The sequence below is a fragment of the Paroedura picta genome, chromosome 18 (genome assembly GCF_049243985.1).
Source record: "Paroedura picta isolate Pp20150507F chromosome 18, Ppicta_v3.0, whole genome shotgun sequence".
Taxonomy (NCBI): domain Eukaryota; kingdom Metazoa; phylum Chordata; class Lepidosauria; order Squamata; family Gekkonidae; genus Paroedura; species Paroedura picta.
The window spans coordinates 5,370,637-5,396,166 of NC_135386.1; the positions used below are offsets into that span (position 1 = coordinate 5,370,637).

The window sequence follows — 25,530 nt, forward strand, 5'->3', positions numbered from 1 at the left end:
GGCCTCAGTGTCCCGGCCATTCCCATTACACCTGTCCTAAGACCCCCTTTCCCACCAACAGGTAACAACAAGGCCCCTAGAAGTCTGAGCCTTTCCTCATGGCTCAGAAGAGAGCTTGCGGAACAGCCCACCTTTGAACCTGAGGCCCCAGAAGCAGAAGGGAGCATTTATGGGATGAGCAAAACCAAGAAAGCAGAGGAAAACTAAGGACACCTGCCGGCAGAGCCACTAGGGGAGAATCAAAGGTGCGAAGAGCCTCTCGGCCAACACCCGGTGAAATGAAAGGAGCGTCAAAGCGCAGGCTAGGGGAAGGCCATGCTGAGAAAAGCCAATATTGTGCTACGGAAATAGAGCTAAGAGACTGAAGAGGATTGCGGGAGGAGAAGTCAGAAAGATCCCATGATATCGGGAGCAAAGGACTCTGCCTCAAGTAAGATTCCGGGTGGAGATCTGGAATGTTCACAGTAGCAAACAAGGAATCCTGTTTGGAATGACACGGCTAAAGCATATTTTAAAGGACAGGGGGGATTTTTACCTACCAGTTTAATCCACTGTGAATGGATCGCTAAAGGTTTGCTATCAGATTAAATCCCCCCCAAGATAATTCAATTATAAAGGTAAGATACAGAGCTTTGAAAGGCCACCCCAAAGCCACAGTTCCCACCTTCCTGTGCTATATTTGATTAAAAAGCCACTTCTGGGCGGCCTGTTCTTGCAGTCCATATCTAAAGCCAGAGAATGTTCTGAATAACCAAAACCAGATAACTGAAATCAGTATGGGTTTCCCTCTTGCAGCAAGAGTTAAAGATACCCAAAATCTGCATCAGTACGCCTTATACATTTGGGTCTTCCAAATCCGGATTGGGCTTTAATTTGGAAGCTACTTTGACTCTAGTATGTTACTGCCATAGAGAGCACACTGTATTCCCATTTCTCAAAATGATAAAAGAACATTAAAACGGCGATGAATAGGAGCTTTTCAGCAATTAATGGGAGCTCTGATTGTGTCTAATTTTAGGTCTTCATGTGTAGAAAAAAAAGCTGTTTTTTATACCCTGTGTTTCACTACCTGGAGGGGTCCCAAAGCAACTTACAATCACCATTTCCTTCATGTCCCCACAACAGACACCCTGTGATAGGTGGGGCTGAGAGAGCTCAAATGCTCTGCGAGAAAAGCTACGTGAGAACTATAACTGGCCCAAAAACCACTACACCACACTGGCTCTCGATGTTTGGGGTCTTCCCCCCCCCCCAATCCTTGCAAGAAGATACCTGCATTGAGATTTTGGTAATAGGTAATGTATGTAAATAACCAATTAAAATAGCATCAAACTTTAAAGACTCAAAAGCTGACGGCCTGTATATTGACCACTTGACCCCAGAAGACCCTTTCCCAATGACCTGACACAGACAGGTGATTTTAATTAGCTGAGGGTCTTGAGAATTCCCCCTTCCCCATGTTTGTGGCACACATCCTTTTGCATGCTTGATGAAATACATCCGAAGCAGTAGCTCTCAGCCTATGTCTTTGTACATCCCAGTTAGAGAGGGGGAAAACAGATCAGGGCCTCCCAAGGCTCCTTAAGCAGAACTGGGAGGGAGAAAGAGAGGCCTTGGCAATTCCTCACTTGCCATCAGAACAAGGAAGGGGCCGGTGCTCATGCAACCAGCAAGCACAGCGGACATTCTGGAGAAAGCAACCAGCATCAAGGGCCTGTGCAGAAACAGGAAGCTGGGTCCACAGTCCCATCCCACTGCTCGTGGAAAAGGAGAAAGGGCCTCGGGAAGAAGAGAGGCATCCCCATTCCGTGCCACACAGACAAGAGGAGAACAAGCCGCTGGCATGATGGCAAGCAACACTGGCTACCCACTGCAATATTACATTCAGGTGGGCACTAGCCGTGTTGCCCTGAAGCTGCAAAACAAAGTTCGAGCCCAAGGGCACCTTCAAGACCAACCAGGTCTCATTAGAGATGGAAGCTCTGGTGCACAAGCGCACTTAATCAGCGACTTCTTATCTGCAAGTGCGCGTGACGATGAAAGCTTGTGCCTTGAATAAAACTTTGTTGGTCTTAAAGGTGTCCCTGAACTTTGTTCCACTGCAGCATTAGTATTTTAACAGCCAGTTCCCCCTGGGGTGACCCTCCACACCTAATACTGCGAGATACAGGCCTTAACCTCACTGCTGGCATGGCACTCTCGGCCTGTGGACAGGTACGATCACAGGTGAGTCTCTAAAGCAGTTTTTTTGAAATGAACAAAATTGGGAGACCAGCAATGTGTCCATCAAAGACAATGGACAGTGTTTCCTCTTTCCTTCCTGCAGAACTGAGTGGATCTCATTTTCTAGGAGAAAGAGAACAGGTTGTGTATACTACTGCAGAGGGGCGGAATTGATGGGCTCCTCTGAGCTCTGGTGGACCTCTGACATCAGGAAGGACAGCAGCTCGGAGTACAATCATACATAACCAGTTCCTTTCCTGAGAAGGGACCTGCGACTCGATATGGGGGAGAGGGAAGCCCCTTTATCGGCAAGCTGGCTCTTCCAAAGCTTGCTCCTTGTGAGCTTGGCCATCTAAGCCAGCTCATGCCCAGTCAAAGGATTTCAAGGATTCAGAGGGCATCTATGTGTGTAAATATAAATATACAGGACAATATTCCAATATTAAATAGAGATTTATACCTTGAATCCTTGGGAATTTGGGAGGACGGGGACGGCAAGAGAAACAACTCAACATATCTCGGTTTCGACATGGTGTAATTTTTAATCAATGATAAAAAGAAACAACAACAGAAGTGAAGGAAGCTCTTAATAGAGACGATCTGTGAGGCCCCCCCCGGGAGAGGCACCCGTGAAGCTAGGGGTGGCTTATGCTGTGCGGACGGCCTCCACTTAAAGATGACCCGGGCTGGCTGGTGGACAGAACCCGACAAACCAGTTTCTCATGAGAAGCCTGGAGTGGACCCTGCGTGGCCTTCACCTATGAAATGAATTTGTCATGAAATGGAGCAAGGGAAAAAAAAAGTGTCGCACAGGACTAGGGGGTGGGTGGGGAGGATAGACAAGGTCACACCTTCCAAGTTCATTCCCCTCGGGCTCACTGTCCCCATCTGGGCACAATACCCTCTGGGGCGACAGCAGCTAAGGGAGAGGTGAGCTCTTATGCTACCTGACCGATGGCCAGTGATGTCAAAGGGTCACCCCAAGGGGAAATTTGCTGGTTGGCCACATCTTGAGCAATGCTAGAGACTCCAGAGTGCAGAAGGGATAACGGGAGTTCACCAGCGCCAACACATTCACAAGACAGCCTGGTTCTGCCTGTTTATGAATGCAAATCAGGTGTGCAACCCTGAACAGGTAAAGACTGCCGGGGTGCCACAACAGAGAGAGACGGAGAAGAGTTGGGTTTTTTGTACCCTGCTTTTCACTGCCCGAAAGAGTCACAAAACAGCTTCCCTTCCCTTCCTCTCCTCACCACACTGTGAGGTAGGTGGGGCTGAGAGAGCTTTGATAGGACTGCTGTGTGAGAACAGCACTATCAGGGCTGCGAGGAGCCCAAAGTCACCCAGCTGGCTGCGTGTGGAGGAGCGGGAAATCAAACCTGGCTCACCAGATTAGAAGCTGCTGCTCTTAACCACGACGCCACTTTGGCAACAGAGCAACACGCTGCCAAAAACTAATCTTTGCAAAACTGATTTGTGGGGGAATGGCGAATGGTTGATTAAGGCACACCAAAGCCAAGTGGGCTTCATAAGGAACTGTCAAGGCAGATCTCCGAGCTGGGAACAGTAACGTGCAGCAAACTGCGGTTAAGCCATTTCCAGCATGGTGTTTCTCAAGTCATGTGGGTGCCTGCTCTGGGTTGGGAAATGCCTGCAGATTTGGGGGAGGGCAGGGATTCTGGGAGGGAAAGGGCTTAATCGAGATACAACCCCATAATGTCCACCTTCTGAAGCGGCCATTTTCTCCAGGAGAATTGCTGTCACCTGGAGAGCGGCTATAATTATGGCCGATCTCCTGGAGGTTGTCAACCCTACATCTGTGCTCTGCGACAGAAAGACCAGGAACCAGTACTGAGACTTGATCACGGGGAACCGGCTGAGCAGGTCTCCTGCTTTGAAATACCCATTTCTAAAATATCCCCTAGCTCTGAGATGCTGGTTTTTCTTTTTAAAGAAGAGAAATGCAGGGAAAATTGCAAGCGCAGGCTGGGAAGGACCCCTCCTTGTCAAAGTTCACCTCTCCATGCCCCCCCCCCCGCAACTTCCCCCTTAATCAGGCCAACCATCTCCAGCCCTGATTCACTCCCCCTTCTGTGCGGACGAGAGAGCGCGACTCACCACAAGTTGAGCATTTTCAGGCAGCTACAGAGAAATGTGAAGAGGAAGGGGGGGGGAAAGGAAAGAAAGACAAATAAAAACACATAAAAAAGGAGGAAGAGCCATTTATCGTCCAGACGTGAGATGGGGAAGCACAGCATGGCGAGTCATGCAAGCATGCAGTGCAGATGGGTGGCTGCCCCACCAGGGTCTGGGTCTACCTGCTTTGCCACACCTGGTCCCACCTGAGCCTCCTGCAGGTAGCCTGAAAGGCACGCTGTGGTTGGATGGATGGATGCAGGGATCAAAGCGAGACCAAGCCTTTTCGCCCTCTCCCGGAATGCGATGACTCGAGGGTATCCGATGGAGATGATGGGAGGGTAGGTTCAGGGCAGGCAAACGGAAATACTACTTAACACAGGGAGTGATGGAAAATGTGGAAGGTGCTGCCAGAGGATGTAGGGATGGCCACAGGAATAAACAACATTCAACGGAGATTAGATAAAGGGGGAAGATAAAGTGTATCAACAGCTATTAGCCAAGGTCACTGAGGGGAGCTTCCACATTCAGAGGCATTAATCCTCTGAATTCCAGAGCCAGGAGGCAGCATGAAGGGAAGGCCTCGGCCTCTATGCTCTGTTATTGGACCTCCAAAGGGACTGCTCATCCCCTGTGTGAGACAGGATGCCGTACTGGATGGACCAATGGCCTGATCCAGCAGGGCTCCCTTCTTAGGGTCTTAAGCTTTCCTGACAGCCCAAGACAAAACTAGCTCAGGGCACCAGAATCTCATTGCTGAAGGGAGTGGCCTTGATGGGATGTTTGGCCCTTGGAGCAGAAGAGGCGTCCAACAACCTTCCGGTTAGAGAACATACAGGCAATGTTGAAGGCAGCTGTCAAGAAAGGCCTGGATGAAAAAGGCCCCTGGGCTTTGACAGGACTTGGCTCCTGGCTTATACACCCAATTGGGAAGGGGAGACAGTCTCCCATCAAGCTGGCCCAACCGCTTGGGGAAGGGACAGACTCACTGCAACCACACTGAGCTTTCAGCAGGTGCCACGAAGCCCTGATCTAGATGGCCCTGGTAGCTCAGCCTCAGCAAGTCTTAGAAGCTATGGCCAACCTCGGAGGAAGGCCAGGGCCGCTCTGCCAAGACACGCCACGGCAAACCACCGCCGGATGTCTCTTGCCTTGAAAACCTGACGGAGATGCCGTTAAGTCAGCGGTGGCTTGAGAAAGAAACAGAAATGCTCTGAGACGGCAGAAGGAATGGCCGTCAAGTGGAGAGGGCAGAGACAGCAAAGAAAAGAACTCAAGAATAAGCAGGAGAGAGGAGGACAGGGGTGGGGGGTGGGGAGCACAGATGGAAAGCCTGCCCGTTTGACTAGGAAAGAGCAATCTAGCACAGAACACTTGGAAGGAGGCAGAGAGATTTAAGGAGATGGAGCAGGACCGGACATCCTCTCAGAAACTCTGGCATGGAGACATCCCCACCTTGCCGTGTCGTGCCCCTGAAGACGCCAGGCACAATTCCTGGCCAAATGTCAAGGATTAAAACTACCAGGCCACAGCCGTGCAAGCCCACAAAGCCTGAAACAACCTGTTGGCTCCAGCTCTGAATGCCTTCAACAGTTCAATCAACTGGAGTCGTGCTTTTCCCCCAGAGGAATTCGCTAGCAAAGAGAAAGCGGGTTTATTTTTAAATCATGGAACGGAAGAGAAAAAGAACAGATCTCAGAGCTATAGAGAAGGAGACAGCTGTGAGATTCCAGAGGGTTGGAAAAGGGAGGTATCCCAGTGAACCCCAGATTTACAGGCATTTACAGCCAGTGATGGAGAGGTTGAGTGTACACGTGCATGAAGCTGCCTTGCACGCATGGTCCACCATGGCTAGTCTTTTCGACTCTGGATTAGGCTCTCTGGAATCTCTGAAGTCTTTCCCATCACTTTCTTCCCGACCCTTAACCGGAGAGGCCGGGGAATTGAACCGGGGATCTTCTGCATGCCAAGCAGATGCTCTACCACTGACCCACAGTCTCAGACTAAGTTCTTTCCCAGCCCCTACTGCCTGGTCCCTTTGACTGAAGAGGTTGGGGACAGACTGGGACCTCCTGCATGCCAAAGAGATGCTCTATTACTAAGCCAGGCTCAAGTTCTTTCCCAGCACCTGCTACCTGGTCACTTTAACTGGAGATGCCGAGGAACTGAACCTCGTCCCTTCTGTGTGTCAAGCAGAGGCTCTGCCCTGGGGCCACAATCCCTCCTCCGTGATCAGTCATGCTGTTCTTATTGAAACAGCTCAACTGGAGACGCGGACAGGGCATGTAGAGGGAAGTCTCGCCAAGGAACAATTCAGTGGCTGACAGTCAGGGCAGAAAGATGAACTAGGGGACTTCGCAGCATTAAAAGAGGCAAGCCACAAGAACAGAAGCAGACGGAGCAAGCAGCCAGACTCCAATGGGCAACGGAGGCAGGGACATGAAAGAACAACACTAGAAGCAGAAGATGAAGGATATACAGAAGAGCCCCAAATATGGTGAGATGAAGATACAGAGGAGAGAGAAGGTGGGGCTGAGAGAGTTTTGAGAGAACCAAGTCTGGCCCAAGGTCACCCAGCAGGTCTTGTGGATCTCAAAGTATCTTACAATCACCTTTCCTTCTTCACCTCACAACAGGTAACTTGTGAAGCTGGTGAGGCAGAGAGAGCTCTGAGAGAACTGTAACTGGCCCAAGGTCACCCAGCAGGCCTCGTGTGTCCCAAGAAAGCTCCCAAGCACTTTCCCTTCTCCCCACGACAGGCGCCTTGCGAAGGCAAGTGGGCCTGAGAGAGTTCAGAGGGAACTGTGTCCGGGCCAAGGTCACCCAGCTGGCTGCGTGCAGAGGAGTGGGGAATCAAGCCTGGCTCTCCAAATTCAAGTCCGCTGCACCATGGAAAGCTTGTTAAGGGTCAGTTCAGTGAAGCTGATTTGGCAGAGAAACAGGGACGAGAGTGGAAGAACAAGATGTGAAGTTAAAAGATACGCTAAAGGAAAAACAGAGGATCATCCAGATTTTCCAAACATCTTCAATGAACTCCAGCAAAGTTACAGCAAAGCATTCCTTGCTACACCCCTCCTTCCTTCAGACTGGGGTATAAAGACTCGGAGATCTGCATTCTTATTAGCATCTGTCAAAGGAAGCTTTGACTCTTAGAGTCATCTCCTGAAACTCTTGCTGGTCTCTAAGGTGCAACTGGACTCAAATTCAACTATTCTACTGCAGACCAACCCGCCTGCCCTCTGAAATTATCCCACTAATATTGCAATCCCCTGCATGCATGCATGCATGAAATCCCTAGAGCAGGGGTGGCCAAATGGTAGCTCCCCAGATGTCCACAGACTACAATTGCCATGCTGGCAGAGGCTCATGGGAATTGTAGTCCATGGACAACTAGAAAGCCGACGTTCAGCCACCCCGGCCCTAGAGATTTCTTTCAGAGTCAGCATGCATGCCTTCGGCTGAAGTCCCCCCCTACATTCCCCTACCGGAGAGTTTCCTTGGGGACACTCTTGATTGTTTTAATTGCCTGGCCCAGCTGTAAGGAAGGGCAATCTAAACTCAGCTCAGTTAACGTCCTGCTGTTCAGACTAATAATAATGTTTAAAAAAAACATTTTGCGCAGTAATGTGTTTTGGGGAAAACGTTATCCTGAGAGGTTTGCAAGGACTGACAACCAGCCAACGAGAACAGCAGCTGCAGGACAAAAATCTGTTTTTCACCCAAGAACCTCCAAGCAGTCAGAGAGAAGGCAAACCGGAGGATGTTCCCACAGCGGACAGAACTTAAAATTCTCCCCTTCCACCTATATTAAGACACTACCTGACAATGGATAGACAAAAACTAAGCCCTTAACTGGGAGAGGAAACTACCATGGGCACAAAGATTTATTTTAAGGCACCTGTTCCTCTCCCCACCCACCAGCACTGCCTCTCCAAAGCTCAAAGTAGTTACAAAGATTTTCTTCTAGGGAGGGACGGAGGAGTTTGGAAGACGACCCTCAAAGAACACAGCAATGGCTGAAGATTCTGTGCTGTGATGCTGAGTCTGAGGCTACAGATACACTTACTGTTCTGGCAGGGATCGTTTTGGGCCACCTTCTGCACTTCCCCAAAAGACTGAGCAACGTGATTCTGGCTGCCAAGTCGGCACAGGGCTACTCTGATCGCGGGGAGATTTAGTGGACCGAGTCAGTTAAGCGGCTGCCGTGCCCTGACCTCACAAAATGTCTTTGTGGACTTCCTCTCCCTATGGTAATTCCTTAACAAGTGCTAAGCTTTTTCATAAAGAAAAAAGAAGGGACAGCTGGTCTCTGTGAGAAGACCCCCCCCCCACAGCAGGGTTTGCGAAGAGATGGACATGTCATCAAGAGTACCAACGGTGGGCAGAGACTGAAAGCAAAGCCTATGTCACCTACCTTCTTCAGCACCTAAACCAAAAAGCAGCTTCTAATACACAGCAAGTGACTGACAAAACAGTGGACAGAATCACAGAGTCGGCGGGAGGGGGGGGATCACAGCGGCCATCTAGTCCAACACCCTGTTCACTCCTGGATCATCCTAAAACTATGGCTCTCCAGCTGTCCATGGACTACAATTCCCATGAGCCCCTGCTGGGAACTGTAGTCCATGGACATCCCGAGAGCCTCAGTTTGGCCAACCCTGGCCTAAAGTATCGCCGATAGGTGGTTGTCTCGCTGCTCCTTGAAGGCTGTCACAACTTCCCTTGGCAGCTGATTCCGGCTGAGCTACACTTACTGTAAAAATGTCCCCCCAAATATCCAGCAGGTATCTTTACACCCATGATTTAAAACCTATGATTCCAAGTCTTATTGTCTGTTGCCAATAGGAATCGATCCCCGCCCTCCTCCAAGTGACAACCTTTCAAATTGTTAAAGAGAGCTATCACGGCTCCCCTCAGCCTCCCCTTCTCCAGACTGAACATTTCCCAAGCCCCTCAAGCCCTTCCTCCTCAATTTCTGGGATTCTCCATACCACCCCCTCCCCGGTTACCTACTGATAAATACTCCAAGAGTAATTTCTGCACGGATGTTACGGATCCAACAAACGCAACCTCAGATTTTAAGTGGGAAAGGGCAGAAAGTGACCCTGGCTTCTAAAAGAAGCCTGTCTCCTCAGGAGACCCCCCCCCCCAAACCTTCGCCCCTAAGTTCATTACATATATACAGCACCAGGAAGAGATTAACCTCTTAGGCAGAGATGTTTTACTGGAGAGCAACGACATGCCACTTTGCATATCCTTCTGAGCAAGTTCTGCCTAACTGGCAATACATGCTGGGGTCAAAGGTCACGTCTACCTAGGCGTGGCGGGGTGAAAAGAAGCTCCAGCATCGCCAGCACTGCTGTGACTACCATGCAAAAGACAAAAAAAAAACAGACAATGGAGTGTTTTGAGGGCGGGTGATGGATGGACGCGTCAAACACGGGGAAACACAAAACGCATTTCACGCACGGGCGCCCACACGAACACACACACACACGCGAAAGACTGGGCAAGGGAGACGCCTGCTTGCGCGGCAAACATACTTAGCTTCTTCTACTACTTCCACCTCGGTTCTCTCTGCGATTTGGGTATTGGAGGGGACGCCGGGTGGCTCGTCGATGTTCAACTCACCGTTGGTGGAGTTTATCACCTGGCCAAAAAAAAAAAAAAAAAAAAGAGGAGAGAGAAACACAATCAATGGTGTTTAAGGCCTGGAAAAAACACCCCCCAAAAGGGGATGGTATTACAAAAACCCCAAAGCCTAGCCAAGAAGTAGTTAGGACCCAAAAGGCTAAGTGCCGACAAATTGTTTTTTTGTTTGTTATGTGCGAAGTCGTGCCCGACCCATCGCGACCCCATGGACAATGATCCTCCAGGCCTTCCTGTCCTCTACCATTCCCCGGAGTCCCTTTAAGTTTGCACGACAAATTGTAAATGATCACATTCTATTAAGATTCACTGTGCCCAATTCAAAGGTAAAAAGTTTAAAAAGACAGACAGAGTTATTAGGCTAATAATTGAAATAATATAATATGCACCAGAAAATGCTAGACCTAATGTGATTCCCCCCCCCCCCCAAACGCTCAGAAGTCTAATTCTGAACACACATGTAATGCCGTCGAGAATGCAGATAGCAGTCAGGGAGATAAAAGACTTTTTCCATTTATTCATTTTATGAATCACAAGATCAATTCAAAGGGAGCTGATAGGAGATTTGCATGTATAAAGCGTAAGTCTCCTTCTCCAAAGCTGCTACCAAGTTCTGGTGAGTGTGAGTAGCTTCTCTGCATATATGAAAACAGGGGGACATTACGTTTGGTGGACACCTGACCTTTTGGGTCCTAATGCCAGACTTGGGCCTGATTCTTAGTCCAGGCGCCATGAGGGCTTGGCTTGCTATCTTGTACTACATTATGAAAGTTTTAATGGAAACCACCCTCAGCCACAGGGGAGGGTGCTATATAATATAAATATAATAATAAAATAAATACAATAAGGGTAGGTCCATCCACCATGGCGTCCTTAAAACAAAAAGAACATGCGCAATCTCTGAATTGTCCAGGTCCTTAAAGTGTAGGGGAGCGCCTTCTGCTATAGGCATTATACACCTCCAAGGGGGCAGGAAGGTTGAGATCTTTGCTGGAAACATGAGGGTCAATTGTGACAGTAGCTATTTTGTTCTGCCCCTGTGGAAGGTGGGAATGCCGTTGAGGAACGTGGAATGTGAACAGAGTTGATCGGCTACTTCTCCCACGTCTTCCCTGAGCAGCAGAGATGCCTGCCTTCCCACAGCTATATGAACTTTAAGTAGGGCCCTGCAGGAGCCAATGGATGGTCCGACACCATACATCCAAGGAAGCAGGAGGCCAAAGCCTCCCCAACCTTGGGGAAAAGGGAGTTCACACACCGAGCAGAGCGAGTCAGGGCTACGGCACTGATTGCCTTGCTCCTGGTCTGCACAAAGGACCCTCGCTGGACATCCCCCAGCAACATCTCTCTCTCAGCTCCAGTGCAGAAGAACCAGGGGGGAAAAATCGGTGCTTCAGGAGATGTGCTCAGCACGCACAGGACTTCCTGTTTCAGGACCCCAAATCTTTCGCACGCTCGGCTCAAAAGATGCAGAAAGACAAACAGGGTGAAATGGGGAGCGGCCAGTGGAGGAATCCGATCGCTACGGGAAAAGAGGCGCAGAGCAATACCTGAACGGATCCCCCGTGCCGCTCTGAAGCCAAGTGAGTTGTCAGGAACAAAGCATTGGCTTGCCGCACCGGAGCGGCCTCCCAGTCTCCTCGGCGTTCTGACACAGCCTGCGCAGGCGTCGGGGGGGGGGGGGGGGAGCGAGAGAGCAGAAGACAGGAGGAGAGGCAAAGGTGAATCCAAGCAAAGCACAGGTCTCCTTTTAAAAAGCACGTGATCGGCTAGCTGGGAGGCTGAGGGAGGGGGACGGGGGGGGGGAAGCAAGCATTTCCAAAGCATGTTAAGCGGTTGGGTCGACAAGGCCACCCACACACTTTGTATAGAAGCCGGAAAGTGGCACCAAAGTTAATTTCAAGAAGAAGAGTGGGCTTTTATACCTCTAAAAATGGCTTACAAACACATGGCTTTCCTCTCCTCACAACAGGCTCCCTGTGAGGTAGGCGGGGCTGAGAAAGCTCTGAGAGAACTGTGACTGGCCCAAGGTCACCCAGCTGGCTGTGTGTGGAGGAGGAGCGGGGAATCAGAGCCGGTTCTCCAAATTAGAGGCCACTGCTCGTAACCACGACACCAAGCTGGCTCTTGAAAATTGTGCATGCAGGCGGCAGAGCTGGGATTCCCTAATTATATGAGGCGGGGGAAGCTGCAATGGGGGCTGAGCGTGTGCCTTGCGAAAATCGTCACTGCATGGCACGTGCACATCACCCTATGCCACTCTAAGTGGTTTGCGCACAACCGTGTGCCAATATTGTGATTGTGCATGCCACCTCTGGGAAGGATTAAAAGGATGTGTGTGGGAACTTCAGAAGTGTCATCGTTGCCCAGAAAACATGACCTCATCCTGAGCCGTCAGGCATGACTGGGCCAAAAGAGGATGGAACCCCAGGAGGGCAAATATTCATGGGGGGGATACTGCAGGGCAAGGTGTGGCATTTGGCCACTGTTGTGGGAGCTGATCCAGAAAAAGGCTGTGTGTGCCAACACGGCCTTTCCACCCAAATAAGATGCCCTGAGGTGATGAACTAAAGGCTTGTCAATTCAAGATCCGAGGGAAAAAACCAACTTCTGTAGCCCTCGCCTAAAATCATAGAATCATAGAGTTGGAAGGGACCTCATGGGTCATCTAGTCCAACCCCCTGCACTACGCAGGACACTCACAACTCTATCGCTCATCCACTGTAACCTGCCACCCCTTTGAACCTTCACAGAATCAGCCTCTGAAGGCTTGCAGATGGGGGGGGGGGGAATAAACAGCAATGGTCTAACCGGTTCCACTATTAGACTCTACAACTAAACAAAATTAACCATTCAAAGTTAACTTGTGTAGGTGTAAGCCCATATTTCAAGAGAACAGCTGCTAGATCCAACCCACCAGCACCCATTCAGCTCAGGAACTTTTATTTTTGTACTAGCCTAGCCCTTGAGGTAGCTTATCAATAAGGATGCAGTTGGCCACAGGGGGATTTTTTTGTTAAAGGAGAAGCAAACAGGAAGGAACAGGACGAACAACCGTTTGGTTCACACCACGGCAAGACCTTCCTCTCCCTTCTGGAGCCGTGCTTTGCTCCTGTTGACAAAAAGTGATGGCAGCGTCAGCTGGCAAATCTTTTTGCTATTAGTAGCTACAATCAAGGTAAATCCAGGTGGGGGAATCATGTTGGTTTGAAGCAGAATTGGTCTGAGCAGAAGGAAACCCGAAAAATGGCAGAGAGTCATCACAGATGCTCCAAGGAGATCCGGGGCGGAAATACACTGAAACAGGTTGCAGTTTAACTGACCTGAGGACGCTGGGGCTGTAACGATGTCCGTTCTCGGTACATGTGGCTCTCTCTGGTCATGGACGGCCCAGACTCCACGTGCATGGGTCCCACGGGGGTGGGCTGGAAAGTAAGACACACTACTGAACATCCAGGTTAGATCCCCCCAGCAATAGCTAAAGCAGGACATTTGAGAGCAGGAAGCAAACGGAGGCAGGCCCCCTACCTCTGATCCAGGGGGCCAATTCTTATCTGGGCACCGGAAAGAGTCACTGATGCCAAGGAATATTACGCTCAGTCCACCCCGTCCACCCCCCGCCGAAATACTTCATTCTCAAGACTTCTGAAGTGCAGAACGCAACAATGGAAGCGTCAAAAAAGGGAAGGCACTTAGTGCTCTAAAGAGATCCCCGAGAGATCGCTCGCCTGCCCCGCAACCAACTTACGATTGGCCTGCCGACCCAGTCGTAGGCATAATCAAAGATGAATCCTCTCCTGTCAAATAACTCTGTGAAGATTGTCCGTAGGTAATCGTAGTCCGGCCTCTCAAAGAAGTCTAGTCGCCGGACGTAACGAAGGTAAGTGGCCATCTCCTCTGTGGAAAGGGAATGAGGGAGAAGCAAGGCATCAAAGATCACCTGTTTGGGAAGAAGCCAAGGCAGAATCCGTTCCGAGCTGTCCCCTGGAGCATGCTCGGGAAGCTTTTCGGTTGTGTGGGAAGATGCGAGGGAGATGCTCTCAGACAGCAAAGAGGCTTTGAAAACAGGGTTCAACGACGACATTGTTATAGGGGCATACATGGGTCTCCCCCCTCCATTTTTATATATATAAGAAAAGGTTCGTGGAGTATAGTTATTTCACTTTTAGCTTAGGCCCTTTTTAGCCTAGCTCATTGTGCAAGTGGCCAGCCTACTGCAGGGGGCCCTGGAACCTGAGGAGTGCTCCTAAAAGGGCCGTGGCCCAAAAACAGTGGAGAATAGTTGGTGTGTCCTGCCTCAACAACAACACAGGGCAGGTGAAAGCAACTTAGATACTCAAAATAGCAGTCGGATACCAAAACGGCTGGCCGAGCACACTCTAAACATTACCAAGCATGCCTTGCCCTCGTTTACCTAGACTGGCCACTACTCTCTGAAAGAAGAAACTTACATTTCCACTCCTCTGCCAAAAACCCCTCAAAGCAACCCTTTAGTCTCGCAATACAAGATCGCTTCCACAATGCACAAAAAAGGGCTTCTAATTGCCAAGGCCATTTAGAAAGGGAGCCGCTGGCTCTGAATGCCTTACCCGACGTATATAAGGTTATTTGTATACAGCCACTGGGAAAATATATATTGCATGCACGAGTCAGACCTCCCGTTCTTAGACTGGAAAACATGCCCTGCAGCCTTACTGAGTACGTGAAAACCCCCTTTTTATGGCCCTTTTCAATTATGCACACTGGAGAGAGCTAGGGCTTAATTTTCAAGATGTTTCCAGATGATGTATACAATTATCGATAGAGATGGGCTTTGGGGGGAAAGAGGAGAGGCGCACCGGCTTCAAGGACAAATCCGACACGGGCAGGATGCCGCCCAGTCCGAAACTCACCTGGGAAGTTCTCACAGAGAACATCAATTGGAGTGTTCCTCTTCGTGTCCCCGATCTTCTGGTATCTCTCTTTTAGTGTATCCGCCTGCACAGTGCAAAGAGGCTTCGTTAAATGTTTGGATGGCACAGCTCTAACTGGGTGGCCTGTTGGCAAGCAGAGTGGGCTCTCGGGCCAGAACGCTCCCCTCTCCCCCCGCAAACAAGGACTCTGATCCTTAGAGGCCGAGCAGGATGCAGCACCTCTCTCTGCTGACCTCACGTCCTGAGAGGAAAGGGCTTAAAGGAGTCACTCGGCAATACAAGGAGATACAAATTTGGAACGCGAGGAGAGGAGGCAGAAATGGTTTAATGCCTTTTTTTAAAGGACTGTAAGACATTAGAATATAAGATCAGGTCAATAGTCCATCCAGTCCAGGCTCCTGTCTCACACAGGGGCCAACCAGTTCCTCCGGAGGGCCAATAAAAGGGCAGAGAGGCCGAGGCCTTCAGAAGAGCATCAGGAGAGCCCTGCTGGATCAGACCAGGGGTCCATCTAGTCCAGCATCCTGTCTCACACAGTGGCCAACCAGTTCCTCTGGAGGGCCAGCAACAGGGCAGAGAGGCCAAGGCCTTCCCTAGATGTTGCTTCCTGGTTCTAGGATTCAGAGGCTTAGTGCCGCTGCATGTGGAGGTTCCTCACACCCACCACGGCTAGGAGCCACTGATAGGCTTTTCCTCCATGAATCCATCTAATCCCCTCTTTAAGGCTGTGGCCGTCGCTATATGCTCAGGCAGCAAATTCCACATCTTAATCAAGACGTTCTCAAGACTTCATTGTGGAAAAACTGGACCAAAGAGAGATTTAATAGTTAAGTGGTAGAGCAGCTGTTTCAGCTGAAAGCTGAAAGCTTCGGGCAGAGGAAACCTGATTCAATGTGCGCCTTTAGTGTCTACCTTCAGGCCTTGCCATGGCAAACTGCCTCGCAGGAAGTACATGAACATATGGCCAAGGGCTTCCAGGTCGTCTCGCCGGCTTTGTTCTGAAACACAAACACACACACCCATCAGAGCCTAAATCGCCATTTGGCCATGCCTATGGAAATGACTCCTCTTTGCGAGAGTACATGGGGGGCATAAGTGACATGCACAAGACAGCCCCATTGGGCCCATGTCCTTAGTACAGGCAGGGGCTCATGGGAATTGTAATCCATGGACATCTGGAGAGCTACAGTTTGGCCATTCCTGTACTACGCTGTGTGTGCCTTGGTAAGAACTTGGGGCATGAAGCAAGGATTTGAATGCTGGCAGGGGCTCATGGGAATTGTAGTCCATGGACATCTGGAGGGCCACAGTTTGACTACCCCTGCTCTAAGTCTAGGAGCTGAGTAACTGTGCCAATGCAGTCTCGAGCTTGTTACATATCTGGAACGACTTCTTAATTCAGAATAGTCAAGTCAGGTTTCCAGGGCAAACAAGCTCTCCAGCGTAAATGCGTGCACATTCTCAGTTGTAAGATAACTTGTAACCAAGGCCATAAGCACACTCTACAGCAGGGGTCCACAAACTTTTGGCACATGGGGGCCATATTAGCATGCCCAGTGCCTAAAGAGGCCCACATCTTAAACCAAAACGTAACAAAATTATTAACCTACGTACTTAGATCAAAATGAAACATTCAAAGCTAAATGAAGAAATGTTAACTTTAATGCAATCCATTTTGGAACAATAGCTTACTGTGGAATCCTTTTATTTAGTTACACATGCTTACCTAGTCACTGTGATTTTTGCGGCTGTTTTCTGTTAGCCAAGGCATTGATGTCCAAGTCAAGGTTTGTGACGGACACTCTTAAAATGTCATGTAAATGTTCATCTGTAAGCCTTGACCTACACTTTGATTTCACAATTTTCATCTTGGAAAAGGTTTGTTCACAGACGTATGAGATGCCAAAGACTGTGAACATGTGTGCAGCAAATTTCTTTATGTGACTATTGTCTTTTTTGCAAGAAAGGGACAGGATGGACAGCAGCAGATGGTGCCTCTTGAGGCAGGAAGAACAGGATGGGCCTGAGGGAAATTGCCCTGAGGGTGATAGCAGCAGACAAGCAGGTTGGAGGGCCACACAGAAAGAGGTCAGGGGCTGCATGCAGCCCACGGGCCTCAAGTTGGGGACCCCTGCTCTACAGTATGCAAAGCAGCAAAGAAACACAGATGCTAGCAAACCAAACCACACAGACCTTTGCCAAGATGTGTGTTGATGGACATGTATCTGGCAGTTCCCGTTAAGCTCTTGTGCTCCCGATAGGGGATGTGTTTTTGTGTTTCCGGATCAATGTATTCCTTGGCCAGCCCAAAGTCTATTATGTGGATGACGTGTTCCTTCTTGTTTCCTTGCCGGCCAATGAGGAAGTTTTCTGGCTTGACATCCCGATAAATGAGGTTCTTTGAGTGCACCAGTTCCATTCGAGTGATCTGCCAAAGAACCAAATCGAGGAAACAAGTTTTGCAAAAAAACGCCATAAGTTAAGGAAGTCTGTACACCAAATGCTGATTTGAAATCCTCCGTATTATTAGTGTATATGAAAATGAAGCCCATAATTTCCTAGCTCAGAGATGAAAACTGCCTCTCTAAATCTCTACACCAGCCCTTTTCAACCTTTTAATGGTAGCGGAATCCCTGAAGTATTTTTCAGGCCTTGAGGAGCCCTCGAACTGGGCTGGAAGTGATGTCAGCTGGCCATGTCTCCCTGCCACGCCCAAGGAGGACTGAGGGAGAGAGAAAGGAGGTGGTTGGAGGTAGGAGTTGGTGTCCAAGCTCCACCCCCTTCCCCAGGTGTGCTAACTACACAAGAAGGCCACCCTCAGGTCAGTGGAAGTGGCCGGTTCCTTGCTTTCACAGCAATGTGGGAAATAGCTTGTGGAAGAAACCATTAAAGTAGGATATGGGGGAAAGGCCGGAGAGCGCTCACAGAGGCCTGGTTGGGAATCCCTGTGGTACACTCTGCAAACAGACTGGAAGAACTAAACGTCATCTGGCTCTTGGTTTGCACAAGTCAGGCTGTGAAGATTAAAAACTCGAGAATATGGGCTCATTCCATGCCAGACATAAGAATCACACTCCAAAAATGACCAGAGCCTGTCCCAGAATCACCTTGAACACGTCCACCCGCTTGCTCCCCAATCTCCTGAGTTCTGGCTCACAAAAGCTCCGGCCCAAGTAAACGTAGTTCACCACTCAGGTGCCGCAGGGCTCTCCGTTCACCCCGGCAGGGTGTTTTGTTCACTCACCAGCTGGATGGCTATCATCAAGACAGTCTTCAGGGTGAACGTTCGGTCGCAGATGTCAAACAAGTCCTCCAAACTTGGCCCGAGGAGCTCGAGTACCATGGCGTTGTACTTTCCACATGGCCCGTAATAATATACTTGGGGGAAGCCTTCTGTCGAGACGATAACGAAACGGAAAGCGAAGGGATGAGCAGAAGTGCAGCAGCATCACTATCAGGAAGAGGGGATTTCCCAGAGCCCTGTGGGTCACTGCAGTGGTTTCTGGGATGGATGCACAGTTTCCTCCCCTTCCTCCCTCCCTGGCTGCGTATTGTACCACCTTTGCATTTAAATTTGCTAGGCAATCCTACGCTGACACGGCAATTTTCTGTAGCCAAAATATAACCTGTCAGCTGTTAACAGCGTGCTGTTCTTGTGTTTCCAAAAGCCAGGTTACGATGCGACAATAACCAGCTGTTGTTTCAGAAAAGTGCGTCCACGTCCCTCTGGTGTGTACGGAATCAGGTGGGAGGATTTTGGGGCTCCTCACCAAATCCCCTTCCAATATCAGGCCAGGTGACTGCCCTCAGACACTTGATTTTACAACTCTAGGGATAAGGAGGATGGCCTCTGTGTGCCACGTTTGGGTCAGCTGAAAAACGAGACTGCAAGAAGCCTTGCTTACCTGTACAGCCAATGTGTTTATAAAATCTATACTCTAAATGCAGCTGGGGGGCACGGGATTTTAATGGCTCCTGTAAGGAAAGCAAGAAGAAAAAAGAGAGGCAAAGTCACATCCAATAAATTTAGGTCCAGAGCCTGTGTGGCATTCCTAAAACGGTGAATGACCAGGAACAAACGGAGTGGCGTGAATGACTTTTTTTAACCAAGTGACTGGGCCTTTGCTAACCTCCAAATTAAAGGAAAAGGAGAAAAAGCAGACAGTGCCGAAGCAGAGATTATGGCTTGGAGGAGCCAGGGAGCTAAACTGAAGCCAATTCAGGGTCATGGCACCATAATCCACAGCTGCATTTTAAGCATGTGTGCCCTGCTGTTCTCCCTACTGGGGAACTAAAGCGGACTGCAAAAGGACACAAAAATTAAATACTGTTAGCCAGTGCAATAATCTCATGGGGGTCTAATCCTGGATCCTCTGGCCTCACCCACTCTGCACATCAGACAACAAGCCATGGATGACAATGCAAAAGGCCCAGAGCCCTTTGGCTGTTGCCTTTGGCCGTGCGCAGGTGAAACACCCGCATTAGAAGAAGCACCAAAACGCAGTCCCAGATCTCAAATAGCTGGTCTAGAGAGGTTTCTTAACCTTCCCCCTCTTCTAGAAATGCCTCGGGGACCCACACGACAGCCCGCTCAGATTTCCTGCCTCCTTGCAAAGAGGTCAAGTCTCCATTCGCAAGAAGACAACCACACAGCTTGAGATTTCAGTCCCGACTTCAGTCCTTTAGCCAGGCATAGATTCAGTCTAAGCATCTATCAAAGGAGTTCCATATGAGAATGCAACAAGCTTGCAAACTGCGGGGACTTTTAGGCAGCTGTTCAGGACAAGCTCCCAAAAGCCATCTCTGGCCTGGTGACACACAACTTTCCAAGACTGTCTTTGGGGGATTAACATCTTTAAGAAGAACAAAGGATGAATAAACGGGCCTCTTTTTGAGAGCGCACAAAACCAGATAGTATTTTTTTTAAAAAACGTGAGCCTACTCACCAGCTTGATTGCTACATATTCATTTGTGTAAAGATTTTTGCCTGAAAAAGAAAAAGAAATCAAAACGTATCTAAAACTGCAACAGACAGAAGGCAGCATTTTAGGTCTGTAAACCACGGTCCCATTTCCTGCACAATAAGTATGACAAACCTGAGCTAATTTCTTTAAACATATATTTCCCCATCAACTCCCAAATGTTTGCAACTCGTTTCATTCCCTAGTACCACCTATGCTTAGGTGTGGAAATAGACAACTAAATGCGGAGACGGGGTTGGCTGATGTGCAATGTGCACAGATGAGAATTGAGAGTCCCTGGAATGGCTTAAATTGGGAACCACTGGCAGAGAGAGCTCTCGCTAGGGTAATTATGAGATTCAGCCTTGAGTCCCAAGGCTTTTGTAAGTATGTTGGCAGGATGTAAATGGGGAAAGGAACAGTTCACATTGTGCTGACATAAGAGGGCAGCAGACAGCAATTTTTGAGAATTAAGGAACAGTTGTTACAAACTTGAATTCTCAAGTTCGGAGAATCTGCTCAGCAAAACTGTGGATTATTTCTCATCATGTCATCCAAAATTAAAGAGTAGCAAAAGCTGATTCCCCATATTCCGAAGCAGACGTGAGTTCAAGGTCATAATACAGTTTGGATGGCCAAAATGTGGCTCTCCAAATGTCTGCAGACAACAGTTACCATGAGCCCCTGCCAGCACCATGCTGGCATGGGGCCCCTGGGAATTGTAGCCCATGGACTTCCGGAGAGCCACAGTTTGGCCACCCCTGCAATATAGCTTCTGATATCCATTTTCCAGAAACTGAAGTCTATACAAGGGTGTCACTCCCAGTCTACACAAACTAGCACCCCTACAGAACAAACTTAGAGCCCAGTGGCATCTTTAAGACCAAAGTTTAATTCTGGGCTGAAGCTTAATTTACTTAAATTGCTTTGAGGGAGGTGACAGAGTTGGGACCTTCCATATAATTAAACCAAAGAGAAAATGAGAGAAATAACTGTGACTGAGAGAAACCTCAGGTAGAAATCAAGGTGAGTTACCTGAACAGCTACAAGAGATGCTGTCATTATATAAGGGCAATGGGTTGAGAATCAAAGATAAAAAATGATAAAAACAGACCACTGATTACTATTTGAGTAAAGTTTTGACAGGAATCCTGCCACGGATTTCAGCAGACATTGTGACACATACTCTGGACAATTTCTGGTTTCACTTCAAAGGAGAGCCACGTGCATGAAAGAATCATGTGAAACTGTAAAGCCCAACCCAAAGCGACAATAAAGAAATCAAACAATTCTAGGACGGGATCTCCACGGCTGTAAAACAGCTGCCATGGCACACGTGACGTGAAAGAACACACCCTACCCAAGTAAAACTTTTAACTTCAGTCCCCCAAAGATAGTTCACTAATATTGAAATATAACAAGTCCATTCCTGTCCATGTTTTTGCGGGGGAAATGGAATCGAATTCCAGTTTCCTGGGTTCATGGCACATATGGGCCACACCCTTTCTTCAGTCTAAAGGGGGAAGCATGACAGAGATTTACAAGAAGAAAGCTTTTTTGATGCTGTCATGATTGCTTTGGAACACTTATTTGGGAACTGTCTCTGTTCGGAAAGCCTCTTTACAGATTTCGATGTCCTGGTCCCAGCCTAGATTTTCCTGGAGCAGAACCGTCAATATTTATAGACTTCTGCCCTCTATTTCAAAGCCAACACCAGCCTGCCTGGAACTGCAGATGTGCCTAGAGTGGGAGATCTGGGGAACTGAGACGTAGCCTTGCAAGGCAAATCTTTGGCTTCCCTATAGCCAAAGAAATCAAACTTTTGACAGAAGAAGCAAGGAAACAGCCATGCAAAATTAAATTCTTTCTTGTGATAGAAGCTTCTTGATGACAGTTCTAGAGGAATTACGTAGTTCTTTCCAGAGTAGGGATTTCCAAACGGTGGTTCTCCAGATGTCCATGGACTACAATTTCCAGGAGCCCCTGCCAGCAACCACTTCGAACCTGCAGGTGCATCTGAAATTCTGGCACTGCACAATGCGTGCAGAAACACGGTGGCCCCTGCAAAATGGCTGCCGCAGGAGGCGGAGCCAGCCACAAGCCAATTGCTCAACTTCAGTATCACAGAGCTGATCCTGGTGATATGGTGGCAGCTACCGCCAAAGCAACATTAAAAAAAAATTCCACACCCCCAGTCAAATCTCAGACAGTCAACCAGAAACCTTGCTGGGCGAAACCCCTACCTAGCCCTGCCCATTTCCTAAAAACACTTGGCGGGCGCCAGAAAAAGTATCGATGCCGGACCAAGGTGCTCATGGGCTGGAGACCCCCAAGTCCAACACTCCCGCCACTACGCCATCCAGGCTCTTTTAGCGGATTAAATTTGCTCTGAAGCCGTGAACTGAACAGGAGCCGTCCCTCCTGGTTGTGGGTGTGTCCCAGCAGAACCCACCCCAGAAAAGCACCCCTTCCTGCCTGAGAAAGAAGAGGAAGGCCCATCTCAGAGTGGTGTCTACACACGTGCCTGTTCATCCGTGTTGCTCCCCTGTGCCCGTCTTATGGCCCAAATCCCAAGCGACGCCACCGTTGTGCCTTACCTAACCTGAGCTCTCCGAAATTGCCGCAGCCTATCTTCTTGCCCACTCGGAAATTGGGACCGACCATCAGGACGCCGGAGGTCGACGAGGAGCTCGACGCTCGGGAGCTGTGGGAGTTTCTCCCGGGATTGCCTTTCCCCGTCCGTTGCCTTTCATCTTTCTCCCTGGGAAAATGGTCCATGATCTTAAAATAAAGTTATCTGCCAACGGCCGGGATTTGGACCGTGCGCTTTTATTCTTGAAGAGAGAAATATATATCCCGAAGAACCATTGGGTCAAACTATAGAAACATCTGGAGATCTTTTGGCATCGTGTCCACGGAACATTCAGCGGGCAGCTCCGGAATCCTCCGAGAGGTAGGAGAGGGGGAGAAAAAAAAAATCTTATACAACCTAGAAAAAGAAAGGGGAAAAAAAAGAGAGAGGGCAACTGTAAGAGCAAAATCCTATTTATAAAAGCACGCGCTGCTCCCTAAAATAGGAACCCAATGGCTGCGATTTCAGTTCTCCAGCAGATTGATCGGTTCAGATGCAACCGTTTGCATTCTGGGAGAAGCTCGAACATGTGGGGCACACCCCTGGCCCCCAATTGGCCCCTCCTGTCTCATCAAGGGATCGTCTCTGTTCCTCCATAGCCCAGAACTTCTGCCTTGGGATGCTTGGTGTCCATCTACAAGAGCTTCACCATAAGAAGCTCTGAAATAAAACAGCAAATTCCTCAAGGCAGAAGATTTAACCATGCTTGCTTGCTTATTTATTATGAGGTTTTTAGGCCACCCCGCTCCAAAAATGGCCCTGGGGTGGCTCACACCAGGGTATAAAACATGTCCAATACAGATTCAAGTCAAGCAAACTTTAGGCTAAAACAATGCTAAAATTCTTACTGTAATCGCTCCATAAAACGAGCCAGGCTTGCCAAGTCTAAAGACCTTCTGTGTGGTCTGGCTCAAGATGGGGAGCTCACAACTGGGTGGTAACCTCAGATGCAGGGTAGGTGGGGGTCCATTTAGATGTTAGAGCAGGGGTAGTCAAACTGCGGCCCTCCAGATGTCCATGGACTACAATTCCCATGAACAATTCCCAAATGCTGGCAGGGGGCTCCTGGGAATTGTAGTCCATGGACATCTGGAGGGCCGCAGTTTGACTACCCCTGTGTTAGAGGCTCAGGCCTGGAAGTCAACCAAATCCTTGGTGGAAGAAGGCCATCTTGCAGGCCTTCCAACCTTGTGACTTCTTAAAGGTTGTTTTCTATTTGCTTCTCTGTCAAGGGAATGTTATGCTTCGGTCCTAAAGGGAAACCAAGTGGCAAGTCAACTTGGAAACCATTCGAGAGAGGATTGTCAGCATTCTGGGCGTGTTGTTCCAGCCACTTCCTGGCCTTTCTTTCACTTCATTTATTCGCTTTATATACTGGCTTTCTTCCCAATGGGGACCCCAAAGGGACTTCCGTTTTTCTCCCCTCCTCTGGCTGGAGGAGAAAGTTCGAGTTCGAAAACTTACCCTCCCAAGTCTCCAGGAATCCCCCAACCCAGAGCTGCCGACCCCCGGGGTCCTGACTTACAGCTTACATTGTGATTCGGGACGTACCTGGCTCACAGTATAGTCACGAGAGCATGTTGCTGTTCAGCCCGACAAAAATCTTTACGCGGCTTGGAGCATAATCTTCAGGGAAGCCTAATTGGCCGGCTGGGTGCCCAGGGGCCGCATCACCTTAGAATGCGCGGGGCTCATGGAACCCGGCTGGCTGTGAGAACACAATGCAGGGCGAGCACACGCCAGAGGCCACGACCAGGAGGATGGAGGGTCGGCTTTACGGTGGACTTGCTTTGCTTTGGCCGGTTAAAGCCGTAAGTAGGAACGGAGCAACCCAGAAAGCCTTTGGAGTTTTCTAACCGACTACTGCAGCGTTATTACCTATAAAACTATGTGTATTGTAATTGGAGAGAATTTCCTTTATTTTTACAGTAAAAGGTTAGACCGAGGATTCCCAACCGGGGTTCCTGGGAACCTTGGGTTACCCAAGAGGGGTTACGTGGCCTTTCGCAGAAGAACAGATGGCCGCAGACATCACTAGATGTCCCTGGAGTCTTGCTCTACAGGCCCAGTCTCTTTCTCCACCATCGAAACAGTAAATGTTTTCAACACTTTCGCACCTACTTCTCTGAGGAGCATGGCAGAGGTTCCTCCACGATCAAGAAGCTGAAAAATGCTGGATCTGACCCTTGTCACCATACAGATGACAGAGGCCTCTCAAACTGAGTTCATTTAACATCCTCCCCCCACTCTCCTCTCCAATGGGAACCCAAAATGACCAATATCACATCGCCACTGCTCTGTTTTATGCTCACAAAACTCACCCTGTGAGGTAGGCTAGGTTGAGAGGGCAGGACTGCAATCTACAGTGGCAGAAAGAGGTGTGAAAAATGCCTACAGTCTGGTTAATTCGGCTTCCTTGAATCCTGCTACACTGAAACCACCAGAACTGGCCGAGGAAGGGTTCTACTCAGTTGGGTGTTTTCAGATCTGAACGTACCAAGAGTCACCTTGGGGGCGGAGGCACCTTTCCCAGCCCGCACCAAGGCTCCAGCCTACCTGAGAGTATGAAAGGCAGCCCAATCCTAGGGGGGGGGTTGTTCACTGGTGAGTCACAATACACCTTCCAGGCAAGCAAAAACACTGTGGGGACAATCTTGGCTCAACCAGTCAAGGTTGCATACACTTGGTTGATTCGATTCCAAGGACAGTGCCTGGCATTTTCACCTTCTGGCGCGTAATAGTGACTTCTGATGAAAAGGAATAGGAGAAGAGTTGGTTTTTATACTCTGCTTTCTGCTACTCAAAGGAGTCCCAAGGCAGCTTTCAATCGCCTTCCCTTTCTCTCCTCACAACAGGAACCCTGTGAGACTGAGAGAGCTTTGAGAGAGTTGTGACTAGCCGAAGGGCACCCAGCAGGCCTTGTGTCTCTTAAAGTGGCTCACAATCGCCTTCCCTTCCTCTCCCCATGTAAGGTAGGCAGGGCTGAGAGAGCTTTGAGAGAACAATGTCTGTTCCA

General features: G+C 49.2%; 1 protein-coding gene across 9 annotated transcripts in view; it reads right to left on the reverse strand.

Annotated features, from left to right (window-relative positions):
- Window positions 1-25,530, reverse strand: part of CSNK1G1 (casein kinase 1 gamma 1) — a 38,074-nt gene that overhangs the window by 5,204 nt on the left and 7,340 nt on the right. For 2 of the 9 annotated variants that reach the window (XM_077318407.1, XM_077318411.1), the window contains exons 1-12: window positions 24,066-24,214; window positions 22,480-22,871; window positions 19,868-19,908; window positions 18,827-18,896; window positions 18,166-18,314; window positions 17,115-17,349; window positions 15,834-15,919; window positions 14,901-14,985; window positions 13,757-13,905; window positions 13,332-13,433; window positions 11,559-11,666; window positions 9,903-10,009 (exon numbers count right to left, since the gene is read on the reverse strand). In XM_077318407.1, coding sequence (XP_077174522.1) covers window positions 9,903-10,009; window positions 11,559-11,666; window positions 13,332-13,433; window positions 13,757-13,905; window positions 14,901-14,985; window positions 15,834-15,919; window positions 17,115-17,349; window positions 18,166-18,314; window positions 18,827-18,896; window positions 19,868-19,908; window positions 22,480-22,660 — 1,313 coding nt within the window. In that variant the 5' untranslated portion in view covers window positions 22,661-22,871; window positions 24,066-24,214. Of the gene's footprint in view, window positions 1-2,745; window positions 2,982-4,341; window positions 4,366-9,902; window positions 10,010-11,558; window positions 11,667-13,331; window positions 13,434-13,756; window positions 13,906-14,900; window positions 14,986-15,833; window positions 15,920-17,114; window positions 17,350-18,165; window positions 18,315-18,826; window positions 18,897-19,867; window positions 19,909-22,479; window positions 22,872-24,065; window positions 24,215-24,835; window positions 25,054-25,530 lie in introns of those variants that run through there. The other 7 variants (XM_077318412.1, XM_077318414.1, XM_077318410.1 and 4 more) reach the window with 6 other exon arrangements.